This window comes from Malus domestica, chromosome 01 (assembly GCF_042453785.1).
Source record: "Malus domestica chromosome 01, GDT2T_hap1".
In the NCBI taxonomy this organism is placed as follows: domain Eukaryota; kingdom Viridiplantae; phylum Streptophyta; class Magnoliopsida; order Rosales; family Rosaceae; genus Malus; species Malus domestica.
Window position 1 is genome coordinate 27,455,537 of NC_091661.1, and position 17,590 is coordinate 27,473,126.

The window sequence follows — 17,590 nt, forward strand, 5'->3', positions numbered from 1 at the left end:
ATTAGATTACTTACGTGTTGGAACATTAAATGTCAAAGCTTTTCCTTGATCATTTGATGTAACCTAAGTTGGTTCAAGCAAAATGACAGGTTGTTGGTGGTGGTTAATACAGCTACAGCCACAGCCACAGCCACATACAAGATGATAATAAAACAATTACTGTTAATTTTGACCCGTTTCTTTTGCGTAGACCGTAAGAAATGAAAGTTAATTTAATATCTCAATTGCCTCTCAAAATTCTTCTTTTCCTGATATGGAAATGAACAAGCAGAAATTGGCTTTGTGCACGTCGACTTTCATCAGCAGCCAGACCTTATAAGATATATGTACTCTAATTTTATGAATAATCATGATTTGTACTTAATGAATTTAGATTTAGCTATAATCTAATTGTTTAGCTGTAAATCATAATCTAATTGTAATCAAATCTTAAACTTTGAGAAATTAAGAGGAAACTTAAGAATGCATCGAAACCTGCGGCTGCTAGCCTGCTATATATTCATATGTAATATACCAATATGTATATGATTTCATCACAAATACAAATACAAAACTCAAATTGTCAATATAATTTCATCACAAATACAAAATCTCCAAAAGTCACATCCATATATAGCGTGACAGCAATAAGACCAAAGATGGCCAGCACAAAGGCATTAGGTCCACAGTTGATAAAAGCAGATGAGGTGGGAGTGTTGCTCTTAGTAGTAGGGTTTGGAAGATCCCCTTGGCCGGAACCAGTTGCTGCCTCTGGCACACCGGCCGGCGCATAAGCCTGGTTGTTTTCTACTTCTACTACGAGCTTCATCCCTCCCAAACAATACAGCTTGCTCCCACTCACAAAGTACCAGTCACCAGGTTTTGTCAATGTAACTGTTGTGTTTCCTCCTGTATATTTCTTTATAACTTTTGTTGTGTTGCAAACATCAAAACTTTCTTTGGTCACTTGACTCACACTGTTAGATGATGAGTACTGAAACGCTGTAAAAATAAACAAAAAATCAAAAAGAAATTAAATGGAAGTAAGTTACCTAATGAAATTTATATTATTTGCTTGAAATCGGTTCGTTATTCATCAAAGTTTTGTTTTCTCAAAACCACAAAAGTAAACAGGAGTTTTCTCAATGACCAAAAGTAAACGAGAGTTTATATATAGCTAGAAGATGTAGAACAAAAAATCGTGTATTTGCATTAACCTTTTGAGGAGGTTATTCAAGAATTGCTCGTATTGTTATTCAATAGAAAATAAGCTCTTTGGTTTCAATTTGAGTCATACGATAATGTATGTATACTTACATAGCGCATCGCCGACTTTGAATTTCTTGTCGTTGGGCCATGAATTGAGGTTAGTGCTTATGTCCCAGCCGGAGGTGTCCCCAACTGTGTAAACTGTGGCGGAGCTTGTCAATGCAAATCCAAGAACAAGAAGAACACAAACTAGAATTTGAAGCAGCTTTGCCATTTTTAATTTGTGAGATGAGATGAGACATAATATGAGAGAGAGGTTTCATTTATAGGTATATTGTGTACGAGGATTGATGAATAATTAGATGACCTAACTTCAACTGTGAGAAGTGAATTGCATTTCTTGCTTAATTCCTTGATTAACTATTTAAATATTATAGATACTATTTCGATCTTATTATTTTATTTGAGTGTAGGAGAACAATAATCTGCCTTTAACTAATCACCAAGTACTTAATTAAACTTTATCATAGGGTATTGATTGGTAGATGATGATTTAACCAACTTTTGTGCTCAAATTTGGGTTTAAAAATCTCTATATATTCCCCACGAGGAAGTTGGTGAGCAGTTAAAACCTCCATCTCCAAATCCTCTTTTTGGTGACCTTGGCAAAGACTTCGAGACACATATGTAGGCATGTTTGTGCTACAAGAAATTGAGATGGGAAATAAATTGCGTGTACAAACACTCAAACAAGTCTTGCAGCTTTCATATTTCATATGACTATGAGAAAAGTGTTCTTCATAAAGCTTAGTTTTTTTCTCTGCCCCATTGACAATTTGATACTTTAATTTTTTTATTTTTTTTTCACCAGTCCATGAATGTGGGGATGTACATATCAACTAGGGACCCTCAATTATTTGATTTGAAACAGAAGCAGCAACCAAATGACAAATTATATGATGATCCTCAAGCTGAATTCCCAATTCTCACGATAATGCAAAAGTGGGAAACCGTCTTTTATTGGGGACGATCTTCTGCCATCAATAAAATATATTCTATCCCATCTTTGTCCAAAGTCCAACTAAAAGCACACTATTGTCTCTTTTTGAGAAAAGTAATTAAATATGGCCACCAGGGGCAGATCCATCTTGGGGGCAATGTGGGTCAGCTGACCCTTCAAGCTCAGAAATCTTTTATAAAAAAGTTGGGTGTTGTTTTTTTAAAATCGGAGATGTTCTTGTAAACTATATTCTAATTGCTCAACGAATTGCCTCTATGGGCACTGAGTAGGATAGTTGCTAGCCTCATACCTTTGTATTTGTATGTGTTGCAATGGCCATATGTCGATACCGAGTCGTGTTGCTATGACCATATGTCGATAGACCGACTCAGTATATGTTGGCATTTGTCGGCATGCTTGCTTAAAAGTTATTGGTATATGTTGACATCAGTCAACATGCTTACTCTCGAATGTTATTGGTGTAAGAAGTAATTGAAAAACAAGTTACTAGAATCACAGATAAAACATAAATAATTACAATAAACCAATCAAACAATTAAAGGGAAATAAAGTTATCTTAGAATCACAGATAAAACATAAATAATTACAATAAACCAATCAAACAATTAAAGGGAAATAAAGTTATCTTCCAAAGAAGAGGAAAAAGAAGCCATGATTGCTAGGGTTTCAAAAGGAGTCCTCTACACTTAAGCAGCCAAGAGTCCTTGCTATCAAATAGGGGTTTTAACACAAGATAGGATAATGCTGTGAGTGCAGGGATCTCCTAATATGTCCTAATATATAGACGCTCATCCCTTTAATCCGGCCTATGAATCGATTAAAGGGATATTCCAAATCAATTAGGATTTCATTATAGTTCTAAATGGTAATGAATTCTTTGTCAATTAATTAAGGTTTTCATAATTAATTGCACTAAATAAGGACTCCTAAATCTAACCAAATAAGGCTCCATAATTTTCTCAAATATTAACTCGGATTGACCAAGTTACTTGTATGTCAAGAAATAGTGAGCACATGTTTTTTGACACTCACAACTTACAATTGGCATCTATCGACATCGACAGTGTGCAATATAACTTAGGATACACAAACAGTGTAGAAAGTGATTGTTTGCGTAGAAAGAGTAAAGCCCATAGCTATGTTTCATTCATAATATCATTATTTATGTTCTATTCATTTGTGTTATCATTAGGTATATTTATTGTTGGATGAGGATCCAGAATTTGAGCCTTATAATACACCAATTTTTTCAACAATTCAAGAATGTAAGAACGCATATATCAACTCTGTGGTGTTCTGAAACAGAAGCAGCACCAAAATGACAAATTGCTGATTCCCATATTCCAGTGCATGGGCCAGCAGGATGGGGAAAAGTTAGGATCCACGCAAGTTCAGTTTTGAGTTTCAAAATTCCCATGATATTGCAAAAGTGAGAAACTGTATTTTTTTTTTGGTAAACTAAGAAATTCATTCCAGGGCCAAGAGGCCAAAAGTAAACACCGAAAGCCTACACAGAGGCAAATACATAAAAACCACTAACACAGTGCAGAAGGGTACAACAAGGAGGACGTTGCAGCAAAGCAAAGGCGTCGCCCTCTACACTGCCAAAAGGAGAAACTAATGAGGACAAGGTAAGCCATCATTGTTCAAGACAAAAATCAACGAAGATGGGGGTCGATTGACCCAAACAACATTACACATCTCCAAATTACTAAACGACGCAAGGGAATCCGTCGCCATATTGGCCGATCTTGGAACCCAATACCAGCGACAATTCTGGAAAGTTTCACCCAAATCCCAAACATTTGCCAAGATAGGGAAAGCCTCTCAATTGCCATTCTGTTGAGACTTCGAAAGACAAGAAATAGTTTCCAGAGAATCAGATTAAAAAATGACCGAGCTAATACCTAGGGAGACCGCTAACTCGTAACCACGAAGCAGAGCTAAAGCCTCTGCCATTGCAACACAAGAAGCAGAAACGGGGTACCTCGCCGCAACAATGAAATCCCCCTTGCATCCCAAGCCACCACCGTAGCAAACCAGATTTAGTCAACCTAGATCAGCTTGCATCCACATTTACTTTAACAAAAGGGGAGACAGGGGGTCCACCTTGTAAGCTGACTGACCCGACCTAGTTCCACCGTCTTCGAGTCCTCAGGGACCAACCGAGCATTAAAGAACTTAGCAACTGAATTACAGATACCCAAAATTACCTTTGAGGGAATGATAGACACATGGTTAAAGACAAAATCACAATGGGACTTCCAAATATGCCAACAAGTGAAAGCCATATAAGTCTATACCCATTCTTTACTCGCCGAAGACCCCAAATTAGTAGTGAAGACAGAGAGTAGCCAAAAAACCCAGCTAGAAATGCTCCCATGATAGATGTTATACTTAAGAGCCCCACCAAACCAAATTGAATTGACCCAAGGGCAGAGAAGAAAAAGATGCTCAATAGTTTCCTCCTGACATAGACATATTGGGCATGTAGGGGTTGGGAAAGAACATCTCCTAAACAGCATGGCCAAAGTAGCTAAAGCATTATGGAGAGAACTCCAAAGAAAGTGTCTAACCTTAGCCGGCACATTGACCCTCCATATGCCCTTTCACAGCTTCTTCGGAACAGAACGAGTGAAGGGGGAACAGTGATCTCACAAAGCTAGGGATCACAATTGTACCCATAAATAACCTAACCTGACTGAATAGCTACCATTTCTGTTAGCCGCCCAAACAAATCGATTCTTCATTCGAGGGTTCCTAATTGGGGTATCCCTGATTGCCGCGCAATCCTCCGTCGACAGGAAGGGCAGGAGAAAATCAATGTCCCAAGTCTTGGTAATTGGGCAAATTAATGAACTTACATGTGTGCCTCTAGTTACTGAAACACCATCCGAATGAGTAGGATGTCCTATCGGTAAAGTGGGGAGCCATCTATCAACCCAAAGACGAACCTCATCCCCACCCATGATCTGCCAATGAGCCCCATTTTGAATCAATTCCCTTCCCACAAGAAGGCTTGGCTAGGCCCAAGAGGTGCGGCATTTTTTCGTAGCAACCAAAAAAGAGCAATTCGAAAAATAACGGGCCTTTATCACTCGAGCCCACAGCGAGTCTGGCTCAACAATCAAACGCTAACACTGCTTGGCAAGGAGAGCATCATTGAATTCCTGGAAGTTTCTGAAACCTATACCATACAAATGTTTTGGCAAACCCATAGTCTCCATATAGACCTAATAAGTTTTTCGTCTCCCACTAGTATCCTTCTACCAAAATTTAGCAATCAAAGCATCCAATTCCTTACAGAGGACAACAATAAACTTAAAGATGTTCATTGGGTATGCGGGAATGGCTTGAGCAACAGCCTTGATCATCACTTCTTTTCCCGCTTTTGTTAACATGTTTTGCTTCCATCCTTGTAACTTCCCCAAGATCCGGCCCTTCACATAAGCTAATCCTCGTTTCTTCGAGCAACCCCAAATAGTAGGCACCCCCAAGTATGTACCCGGGTTCTTCACAACAGTCATTCCCAAGATGTTTCCCAATTCATCGACCATATTCGAGGGAATGTTGGTCCCGAAAAAAACACTAGATTTCTGCATATTAATTTCCTGTCCTGAGGCTGTGCAGTAGTCCTTAAGGAGGTCAACCAAGCTATGACAATTTCTCCTATCCGCCTTTAGGAAGATTAACGTGTCATCCGCAAACAAGATGTGTGAGATGACCAGCCCAGACACACTCGACTTCACCCCCTCCAGGAGTCTCATTTCAACAGCCCCCTGTATCATTCTGGAAAGAACCTCTCCCACTAGGAGAAATAAGTATGGCGATAGGGGGTCACCCTGGTGAAGACCACGAATTGGAGCAAACTTTTCACCTGGTTGTCCATTTAGAATGACCACAAAGTTAATTGAGGACACACAACCCATTACAAGCTTCCTCCACAAAATCCTAAATCCCATCATTTCCATGACTGCATCCAGGAAGTCCCATTCCACCCTGTCATAAGCCTTTTGCATATCAAGCTTAATACCAACCTCGAACTTGCTCTTTGCTTTCCGGACTTTTAGAAAGTGAAACACCTCATGGGCTATTCCAATATTGTCTTGTATATGTCTACCCGTAACAAACGCATTCTGCATAGGGGATATAATTTCTGGCAAGATAGGCTTTAATCGATTCGCCAACAATTTGGATAAAATCTTGTAAGAATAGTTGCATAGATTTATGGGACGAAATTTCGACACCGTCTCAGGATTCTGCACCTTTGGAATCAAAACAATGTGGGTGGAGTTTAATTTGCTAGGACTGTCCTGCCCTTGAATCAAAGATCGGACAAGAGCGTTTACATCACCACAATGTTCTCCCATAACGTATGATAAAACACCTCTTGAAAACCATCAGGGCCCAGAACTTTCAGTCCACCCATATTAAAAGCCGCATCTTTTACCTCCTCTTCCAAGACTGGCGCCATAAGCACTGCATTCATCTCTTCCATCACCGTTGGGGTTAAGCAGTCAAGAGTTGTCCCCCAGTTCCGAGTTCCCCCAAACCTGAAAGTATTAATAAAATGCTCATCCACCAGCCTTCGAACCTGATTGGGGTTCTTTACCCAGTCACCATTAGTATTTCTTATTTTCAGCACCTTGTTCCTTCTGCGCCGTTGAATCGTGGTCTGATGGAAGAACTTTGTGTTAGCATCTCCATCCCTTAACCACTTTACCCGAGATCTTTGTTGCCAAAAACTCCCATCCTACGTCCAAAGACCGTCAATCAATCTAAACTTCTCCTTAATTTCCTCCTTATGAGCTCCCCAATTTTTTGTAACTCCTCTAGTTGATCCAACAGAAACTCAATCTGACGGCCCCTTATCTTAAATATTACGACTCCACCGAATTAGATGAGAACGGCAGCCGTTAATCTTTTTTAGCCATCTCACAGGGGCACACCCATCTTCCAGACAATCCCAACACTTCCTCACCACCTCTTTGTATTCCTCTTCCTTAGCCCATAACGCCTTAAACCGAAACAGTTTTCTGCCCCTCCTAACTTCCGATTCGGTTTGGATAATAATCGGGCAATGATTCGATCCCAAAATCGTCCTGTGAGTAACCGTCGTGTTAGGCCATAAATCTTGCCATTGTCTATTGCATAATCCCATGTCCAAACGTTCTTCCACCAAAGATCCATTTCTCGTGCCTCGCCAAGTAAAAGTTGGACCATTAAAGTCCAAATCCATCAACTCAGAGGAGTTCAAAAAGCTTTCAAGGTACCGGGGCCGATTGTATAACACCTGAGATCCACCTGACTTCTCCGAATCCTACATGAATTCATTGAAATCCCCTCTGCATAACCAAGGCATACTTGAAGGTGTGAAGTAAGTGTTCATCCAATTCTAGAATTTGACCTTTTCACATCTATAAGAAGTTCCATACACTCCCGTAAATCGAACCCATATTTGATCTCATTCATCCTTCATTCTGGCATCAAATATATGTTTTGATGAAAAAAGAATTTCAACCTCCAACGAGACGTCCCACCACAAACTTAAACCACTCACTCTCCTAATTGAAGTCACATTGAACCCATTCGAAAAACCCATACGTTTCCTAACTCTATCAATTCTATGATCTTTCATTTTTGTCTCCGCTAGAAAGATCATAGAGGGTCTACGATTCCTTATTAGCTCATGAAGGGCCCAAACTACCGTGTCTGACCCAAGACCCCGGCAGTTCCAAAAAAAGGTGTATCATGGCAAGCGTGTGGCTGTTGTAGGCTAGCCGCCACCACCCCGAGCCACATTGCCCGTACTTCTCGATAGATTATTTTTCTTTTCTATTTTCGAGACCCCTACCACATATTCCCATAGATTTTGATACTCAATCGGGACATCTTGTAACTCATCATCTGCATCTATAGCACGTTCCATCATTAAACTTCACTCCTTGCTGCTCGTGCCTCTCATGTTGTCTGTCATCTTTCCTTTTCGTGCCTCCCCATCCCCAGACTTTTCATTTTCTTAAGGGGGGACTGCACCAATTCGAGACTCTGAAGATCTCCTCCTCTTTTCGTCTGACTTGCCTCAGCCTGATTGGTATAGATGGTCTCTCTCTCCATACCTTGAGATTCCACCGCTTTATTCCCCCATTCAAAAGCACCCTGCAAGTGGTTCATCCCCTCATTGATTTCTTCAATTCTAACTGACTGATTATTCCCTATCTGCCTAGGAATGGCAAAGTTCCTAATCTGCTTGGATGAAGGAAAAATATATATATATATATATATATATATATATATATATATATGAAGAAGCTATAGCTATCTAGCTAAGGTGTAAAGCCTAGCTAGAATCAAGGAATAAAACATAAATTCCATAAAATAAAATAAAAGGGTACTACATATCTAACGATAAATCCACAAGATTCATTGTAGCAAGTTGGATCTAAGTGCCCTTTGGTGCGTGTTTGTTGGGTTTTCCCCCAACATAAAGGGTATAAGTGCTATCACCCTGAAACTCGACATATGTATGTGACCATGAATGTTACTTTTTCTAAATCAGAGTATTTTTATTCTTCGATCCCATCACCTTCAGATCACCATGGGGAGAATGGTGATCAGAGTAATCTTGGGTGGTTAGAAGTACCAAATGATGTGATATGTAGTTTAGAGGGAGCATATGTTAACGATAATGATGAAAATAAGACACCAGTTTCTCGGCAAGAAACTGCTGAGAGTGATACGGGGACTTCAGCTGCTGCATGTCGGGACATGTGCGGGCCATCAACAAGGTCCTGTCAAGGAAGCTACAACAGTCCAGCATCTAGTTGCTACTGAACCAAGTACATCAGGGGAAGAAGTACTATCTGCCGAACCCATATCACCCTCTCTCTCTCTAGCTTGATAGTGCCATTCAATGTGTCTTCTCTGAATATCCCTGAGGTAAGTACTACAGATGCTCATGTAACTAATCCAAATAATGTTGTAAGTACATATAAGTTGCCACCAAGGCAAAATCGTGGTGTTCCTCCTGACAGGTTTTCTCCCGAAGGAAAAGTAAAGTATACAATAGAAAATTATGTGTCATGTAAGAACCTTGCGCCTGAACGCCAAGCATGGGTGAATAATGTGGAAGTAATCCAAGTACCAACTCGAGTTAAGGAGGCCTTGAAAGATCCTAAATAGGCTGCTGCAATGGACGAAGAAATGATGACACTACATAAGAATGATCCATAAGAAGTGATGGAACTACTGAAAGGAAAAAAAAAGGGTGTAAATGGGTCTTTACAATTAAATATAAGGTTGACGGATCAATAGACATGTATAAAGCAAGGTTAGTAGCAAAAGGTTATACTCAAATGTATGGTGTTGATTACTAGGAAATTTTTTCCCCAGTAGCCAAGATGAATATCGTACATGTTCTTATTTCATTAGCTGCAAATTTGAATTGGCCACTGAAACAGTTTGATGTAAAAAATGTTTTCCTTTATGGGCATTTGGAAGAAGAAGTATATATGAATTTTCCTCCAGGATATAATGCCGGAGAGAAAACCGGAGTGTGTAGGTTGCGAAAGTTGCTTTATGAGCTTAAGCAATCGCCTCGTGCATGGTTTGGTAGATTTACTCAAGTCATGAGAATGAATGGATATTACCATAGTCACTCCGACCACACATTGTTTGTAAAACAAAGAAGTGGCAAAGTGATAGCTTCAATGATCTATGTGGATGACATGATAATAACATGTGATGATTCAGAAGGGATGGTAAAACTGGAAGAGAGTCTTGCTGCTGAATTTAAGATGAAAAATTTGGGAGATTTAAAATATTTCCTTGGAGTAAAAGTGGCTCGTTCGTCTAAAGGTATTTTCTTGTCTTAACGTAAATATGTTCTGGATTTATTGAAGGAGACAAGTATGCTTGGATGTAAACAAGTGGACATTCCTATTGTTGAGAAACATCATTTAGGGATTTATCCAGATCAGAGACCAGTTGACAAAGGCAGATATCAGAGACTGGTAGGGATTTATATATCTCACACTCGTCCGGATATTGTCTATGCAATGAGTGTGGTGAATCAATTTATGCACTCACCAAGTGTGGATCACATGATTGCAGTTATGTGAATTTTGGCGTATTTGAAGTCTGCTCCAGGAAAGAGAATTTTGTATGAACATGCCATATGAGGATTAAGGGATTTACTGATGCCGATTGGGCAGGGGATGTGACCGATAGGCGTTCTACGTCCGGGTATTTTACATTTGTTAAAGGTAATTTGGTTACTTGACGAAGTAAGAAACAAAAGGTGGTGTCACGGTCTTCCACGAAAGCCGAATTCAAAGGCATGACACATGGAGTGTGTGAGATCTTTTGGCTACGAAAGTTGCTTTGGGGTATCGGCTTTAAGCAAAAATAGGCGATGAATTTGTATTGTGACAATAAGTCGGCGAGAGAAATAGCAGAGAATCCAGTACAACATGATCAGACTAAGCATGTTGAGGTTGATTGACATTTTATTAAAGAGAAGCTTGAGAAGAATGTGGTGTCAATACCGTTTGTTAGCTCGGAAGATCAACTTGCAGATATTCTAACTCATGACGTGTGTAGTAGGAGCTTCAATGACTCACTTATCAAGTTGGACATGTGTGATATCTATGCACCAACTTGAGAGGGAGTATTGGATTGAGTCAATATTTAAGGAAAAGGAATGTAAATATTGTGTAAATATTAGAGTCATGTTTTAGGAAGGATATATTTGGGTCATTTATTGTTTCCTTATGTAACAAGGATTGTGTGTACTTATATTGAGAATTATGGAATACATGAAAATTAAGCCGTAAAATTCTACATGGTATCAGATCCAGGGAGCGGACATATAATGTAGTGTCACGTAATGGGTGGGTCTCATTGGCCTCGTGCGATGATGGTGGGTTCCTTGGCCCCGCGTGTAGGGTGTGTTTCCTTGGCTCCACGTGGTTGCCGATGTGTGGATCTCCCACGTGAGGGTGTGTCTTGAATCCCATATCGATCGTAGAAAAAAGAGAAGTAATAGTTTAAATACCCTAACTAATACCGAGACCTTTTGTGATAAAACTCCACTCCTGACGAATTGTGTAAGTGGTAATTACGAAATTGGGGACAATATCGGTGTTGTTGAAAGTGGGCATTCGGCCCGTCTTTCTGATAATTCTACACTTATTAGGTACACGGGAAAATGCCTTGACAAAATAACTCAAAAAGAATGATGCATAGTCGGTAGCCAAAGTGATGTGTGAATTTTCATATTGTCTAGTGTATGCATTGCTCCCACTATCTATTGCACGGTTGTTATGAGACAAACTTAACTTGAAAAATTAACCCAACCTTTTTTCTCTCACGCAGAAAGCCCCCCAAAATCCCAGCCTTTGCTGCCAACTCCTTCATCTGGTTGGGGTTGGCAGGCATCCCCTTCTGCTACACTTTTTCTTTCTCCTTTTTAGCTCGCTACCCATACCCTCAAGTCTTCCTCATTCCCCATCCGCCCCCTTCTCTCTTGCTGCATCCCAGCCCGTTACCCACACCTTCAAGTCCTCCCCCTTCCCCTTTCAAGGCTTTATTTCCATTTCCTTTTTCTCCTCTTCCTTTGTTTTTATTCTTTTCCTACGATGCTTTATTTCTAATTTCCTTTTGGCTTTCTTTGAGCTTTGTCTCAATTCCCCAAGCTTGTCTCAGATCGAAACCTTCAGACACTTCTCTTGCTCCAATGCTTCTTTCCATCGCTTGTCCTCAATTACCGACCACTGCTATTTGGCCTCGGGTGCTTCTCCTAGGCGAATCGTTTGGGTTTTGGGTGGCTGTTAAAGTGCATTTTGCAATACTTGGTAGGATTATGGGAGCTTTCACTACGCGGGTGGCTCACTTACCCCCATTTTTCGTTGATCCAATTGCTCTGTTTGGTTCATTTTCTTGGTGGTGGTGGCCTTGCGATGGAGGCGCATCAGATTTGGTGGTGGCTGCTAGTTTCCTCTTTAATTTTAAGGTTTCCGTTATTTTTCAGTTAGGCCCTTTTGGGCTTTTATGTTTGTTGATGCACAAAATCAATGGGGACTTTGGTACAACAGAAAATGTTAAGTTTGCGAGTAGAGGAGTTCTCATTAATTGTGAAGGGTTTACACAAGTACATAGGTTTAAGCTTTCATTTTGTAAGTACTAGTGAATGATTTAGTACAAATGACATTAGGAAATATTGTGGGAGAATGATCTCCTTTTATAGAAGAGAGTTTCTAGCTTTGTTTTGACATTGACACGTGTCGTGTTGTGATTGGCTTTTGATGTTGACACATGTCGCGCTATGATTGACTTCTGATGTCGACACGTGTCGCGCTGTGATTGACCTCCTGGTTGGAGGGAAACTCTTCTGGGTCATTGACGGTATAACGTTGACCGGTGCTCAGTAGTTTCGGGATTGGTCAAGTATGGTACAAACAATGTTATATTTGTTTTTTCTTGCTAAGCTTGTATTTAGGTTGTGGGATACCTTTTGGGCTTTCTTGTCCTTGTACTAGCCTTTTTATTTAATGGAATGGAAGTAGCTTAGTTTGACCCCCCCTCCCAAAAAAAAAACTCGAAAAATTAACTCAAAGAGGCTGATGAATGGTTACTAGCTAAGGCAACTAGCCAAATGATGTGTAAACTTTTATCTTGTCTTCAACAAGAATTTTTTTTAGATCCAATGACTCAAGATATCATTGCATAGGAAGAGGGGAATGGTTACTAGCTAAGGCAACTAGCCAAATGATGTGTAAACTTTCATCTTGTCTTCAACAAGAATTTTTTTTAGATCCAATGACTCGAGATATCGTTACATAGGAAGATGGGACATTGATAATTGACAAATGCTAAAGAGACTCTCAAACTGAGACTCTTCATGAATTTTCTGCCACCTCATATTTTTGGCACATTATTTTATAATGTTAGCACGGTAATTGTGCTACAAAGATGAGGTTACAAAAAATCTATAAAAATTCTCACTTTTAAGAAAATTTTCTTAGCGTTATCGTTGTGTCTCTCTTTTCTCTTCTCATCCGGAGTCAAGCTCGAAGACTACCGGAATTTGATGAGAAAATGCCAGTGACATTAAAATTTGTGTTTTTTAATCAAAACAGCTGCAACAAAAAACCACAACCCTTTCAAGAACCAGTGACATTAAAATTTGTGTTTTTAAATCAAAACAGCTGCAACAAAAAAGCACAACCCTTTCAAGAAACTATGAACCCGAAATTCAGCCAATAACTAATAACACATGTGACCTCTCTGCATGCATGGCCAAGTACATGGTGGATATGTGTACCTGATTGACATTCCATATACGACAAATTCCTACTTTCCCACAGTTTTACGACTTTCCCAATCTCCTCAACATTCATACTTCACAAATCAACAAATACCTAGTTTATTTCCTTTGTCTTGTTGGCCCAGGAAATCTATGGGTAGACACGAGAAACCAATCAATCAAAACCTGAGAGGTGCCTCTGGACCTGCTTTTGATAAATAAAATAATATCGACCACATCAAAATGCAACTGATTTGATAGTTTTGTGCCTCAAGTATCTCCCTCGTTAGATTGGGTATAGGATGATAGCAGAGAGATCGTCTACTAAATCGGAAAAGGATTCTCTCCTGAGCATATGCTCAGGATCTTGCTGAGCAGGACACGATGACCGTTGGATTTCATCCAACGGCTATAAAAAGGTGGATTTTTTTGAAGTTATAATAATTATAACCGTTGGATGTTAAAGTTATAATAATTGTAACCGTTGGATGTTAAAGTTATAATAATTGTAACCGTTGGATTTTCATCCAACGGTCCTCGTGTCCTGCTCAGCAGGATCCTGAGCATATGCTCAGGAGAGAATCCTTTTCCTACTAAATCATATTAGGATGTGATATTTACACATTTTATTTTATTTCTCACACATTTTTTTTATTTTCTGTTGTCGGATCAGATGAATTGAAGAAGATCAATGAACAAAAATTATCAAAGAATGTGTGGGAAGTAAAATGAGATGTGTGGATAGCACACCTCATTATATTTGGTAGAGTACATAATAGGATAGTTGATCGTTGAATTTTTTGTTTATTTAAAAATTATTCAACCAATCATCACATCATGTGATTTACAAAACATAATTTAAAAATATAAAAATACAGTCTACCTAATATTTTTTTTTTTTTTTGGAAACTACCCAATATTTTTCTTTGGTACAAGCAAAAAGGTCCAATTAGTCTGTCTTAATGATAAGGACAAAATAAAGGGTAAAGTGAATAGTACAAGATTTGACTTTTTAGTGTAAAAATGTGGTTTTTCGTTAAAGTGAACAGTACCGTAGGCTTTTCGTTAAAACTCCCTTATATAAATGTACAGCCAATAGAAACTTAATAGTGACACAATCTTTTTCTATATAAACTCTAGCTATTCTTGCATTTTGCACAAAACCATCATCTCACAATTATCTTCTTCTCTTTGCATTCTGTACTTTCTGGCTGAGGAAAAGTTAGGGTTTCGCAGAAATAAGATGGACGACGAAAAAAGTTCAAGCTCATTTTCAATGGGGAAGAGTGCACAAGAGAGAGGCTTGCCATATGTGCCTGAGTGCTATGTGATTCCAACATCACATCGTCCAAGTTTGACTCCATGGATGTTGCCACTGTTCCGACCATTGATTTTGGAAGACTGAAACAAGGCCCTGATGAACGAAAACTTGTTATTGAAGAAATTAGAACTGCTTGTCGTCAGTTAGGGTTCTTCCAAGTAAGCGTACTAAACATGTCATTACAAAAAAATTTCATGCAAAATTAAAATACAGGTTTAGTCTATTCTACCCTTTAAAAATAAGAGGATTACGAAAATTTTGTAATGCAGTCACGTACGGTGCATAACAATCTATTCTAACAATATAATAATACGTCTACGATGTGAACATCAACTTTGTTACATAATAGTTGATGATCTTAATGTTCATCTCATTAGATTGTGAACCATGGCATCTGTCAAACTGTTTTGGATGAGGCTCTTTTGTCGGCGTCGGAGTTTTTCAATTTGCCGGGCTCAGAGAAGGCAAAGTTCATGTCTAATGATGTTCACAACCCAGTGAGGTACGGGACAAGCTTGAAGGATGGACTTGATACGATTCAGTTTTGGAGGGCTTTTCTTAAACATTATGCTCACCCGTTGGCAGATTGGATCAAGTACTGGCCTAACAATCCTTCTAATTACAGGTACGTATCTACAAGGTTCATTCTCTTAATTATTTGCTCTCACGCATGTCCCCCTTATCTCTTGCTTTGCTATTTTGGAAAAGTATAAGAAAACAAAGTAGAGAAAAAACATCTGTTGCCGACTATATTTATAACTATCGATACATCTTATTTAAGACCGTGCATGGTATTCAGCTAAATTGTAGTCTTGTCCAATTTTGTCAACCTTGGATAAATCCTTAATTTGGGCAGTTGTCGCTCTTGATTTGCACTTAATCAAGCGAGCAAACGAACAATCCAAGCGAGTAGGCGAGCAAGCGAACAAGCAATTCCAGCAATCAAGTGCAAGATTCCAATGCCAATGTGAACTTCTGAACAAACAAACTTTTCAATTCACTAGTACACAACATCAATCAGGCACATATGGCAAATGGAATCACATAGCACTCAGGCACATATGGCAAGTTCAGGTGATTGCGGCCCATTGTTTACCTATAACAATTGCAACCATAATAAACATGAAGCAAGTCAAGTGATGACGCATGAAGCTATACACTCTTTTGTATATACAAACACACACACACACACACATATATATATATATATATATATATGTGTGTGTGTGTGTGTGTGTGTGTTTGTATATATATATATATGTGTGTGTGTGTGTGTGTGTTATATATATACAAACACACACACACACACACACATATATATATATATATATATATGTGTGTGTGTGTGTGTGTGTTTGTATATACAAAAGAGTGTATAGCTTCATGCGTCATCACTTGACTTGCTTCATGTTTATTATGGTTGCAATTGTTATAGGTAAACAATGGGCCGCAATCACCTGAACTTGCTTGTTGTATATGTGTTAATTGTGGGACTTTCTTTTCTGGAACATAGTTTATTAGTTTTTATTTGTTTTATCATTATTAATTATTAGTTATATGATTGCAATATTGTTGTAGGGAAACAATGGGCAAGTATAGCTCAGAAGTGAAGAAACTGAACACGGAGATAACAGAAACAATCACGGAGAGTCTAGGGATAGGTCCAAACTACATAAGCAAGAAAATGGAAGATGGAATGCAAGTCATTACAGTCAACTGCTACCCACCATGCCCTAATCCTGAAATTGCACTAGGGTTGCCACCCCATTCAGACTACAGCTGCTTAACCATTGTTCTTCAGAGCTGCCCAGGGCTCGAAATCATGCATACCGGAGACAGCAAATGGAAGCAAGTCCCACAGCTTCATGGTGCTCTCCAAGTCCATGTGGGTGACCATTTTGAAGTACTAAGCAATGGATTGTACAAGAGTGTTGTGCACCGGGCCACGTTGAACCGTGACAGGACAAGAATCTCCATTGTTAGCCTGCATAGTTTGGGATTGGAGGAGAAGATGGGCACTGCCAAAGAGCTTGTGAGTGAAGAGAATCCTGGGAGGTACAAAAAAAGCAGCTTCAAAGATTTTCTGAATTTTCTCGCCAACAATGATCTAGCAGAAGGGAAGAGCTTCATTAACACACTCAAAGTTGATGAAAAACAATAATTATCTTAAGCTAGCTAGTGCTCTTTTTTTGTCTGTTAATTACTAGTTTAAATTTTCTTCTCTGTTTTTGGACAAGAGTACTTCAGTAATTTTAGAACAAATTGTAAGTCTCTTATAATGTCGGAGAAGGGAACTGGATAACAGATTCAAGGGTTCAGCTAGTTTGTGATGTGGCTGGCTAGAAGTACCGCTCCTACCATAGTTTGTTGGCTCTAATATTATGGTTATTTCTTTTCTTTGCATGTAGCCCGGCAAGGCATGTCCTAGCTAGGAATGACATTGTAATTTTTAAAACATGAGGTATGAGATTGTGGTTCGACTCATAGTTGAGGTAGTTTTATGTAATTTACCCAATAAACAATATTGATCTAACTTTTGCAGCACATGATCAATTTTTTTTAAGGGTTAATCAAGCTTATTATAACTTTTCTTTTGTTGAAGAGCTTATGAATAAAGATTATTAAATGGAGTTGTAATTTTGTTTTGCTTTGACAAAATAACGAATTTTGTTTCAGACGAATGTCTAGTTAAGAAGGTTTCTTAAATCTCCAGTACAAAAATTCCCAATACTTGTAAGAGTGCACACCAACTTTT

The 17,590-nt window shown here is 38.9% G+C and overlaps 2 protein-coding genes across 2 annotated transcripts; one reads left to right on the forward strand and one right to left on the reverse strand.

Annotated features, from left to right (window-relative positions):
• Positions 1–463: 463 nt before the first annotated feature.
• On the reverse strand, positions 464–1,468 carry LOC103438963 (mavicyanin). The gene is made up of 2 exons (XM_008377508.4): positions 1,297–1,468; positions 464–981 (listed from the first exon to the last, which is right to left on the reverse strand). The coding sequence occupies exons 1-2, from the start codon at positions 1,460–1,462 to the stop codon at positions 563–565; spliced, it is 585 nt and encodes a 194-aa protein (XP_008375730.1). The 5' UTR covers positions 1,463–1,468; the 3' UTR covers positions 464–562.
• Positions 1,469–14,707: 13,239 nt separating this feature from the next.
• On the forward strand, positions 14,708–17,158 carry LOC103439038 (flavanone 3-dioxygenase 3). The gene is given in 4 exon segments (XM_008377592.3): positions 14,708–14,868; positions 14,871–14,993; positions 15,213–15,460; positions 16,414–17,158. Coding segments are annotated over 4 exon segments (1,065 nt in total). The 5' UTR covers positions 14,708–14,757; the 3' UTR covers positions 16,997–17,158.
• The last annotated feature ends 432 nt before the right edge of the window (positions 17,159–17,590 follow it).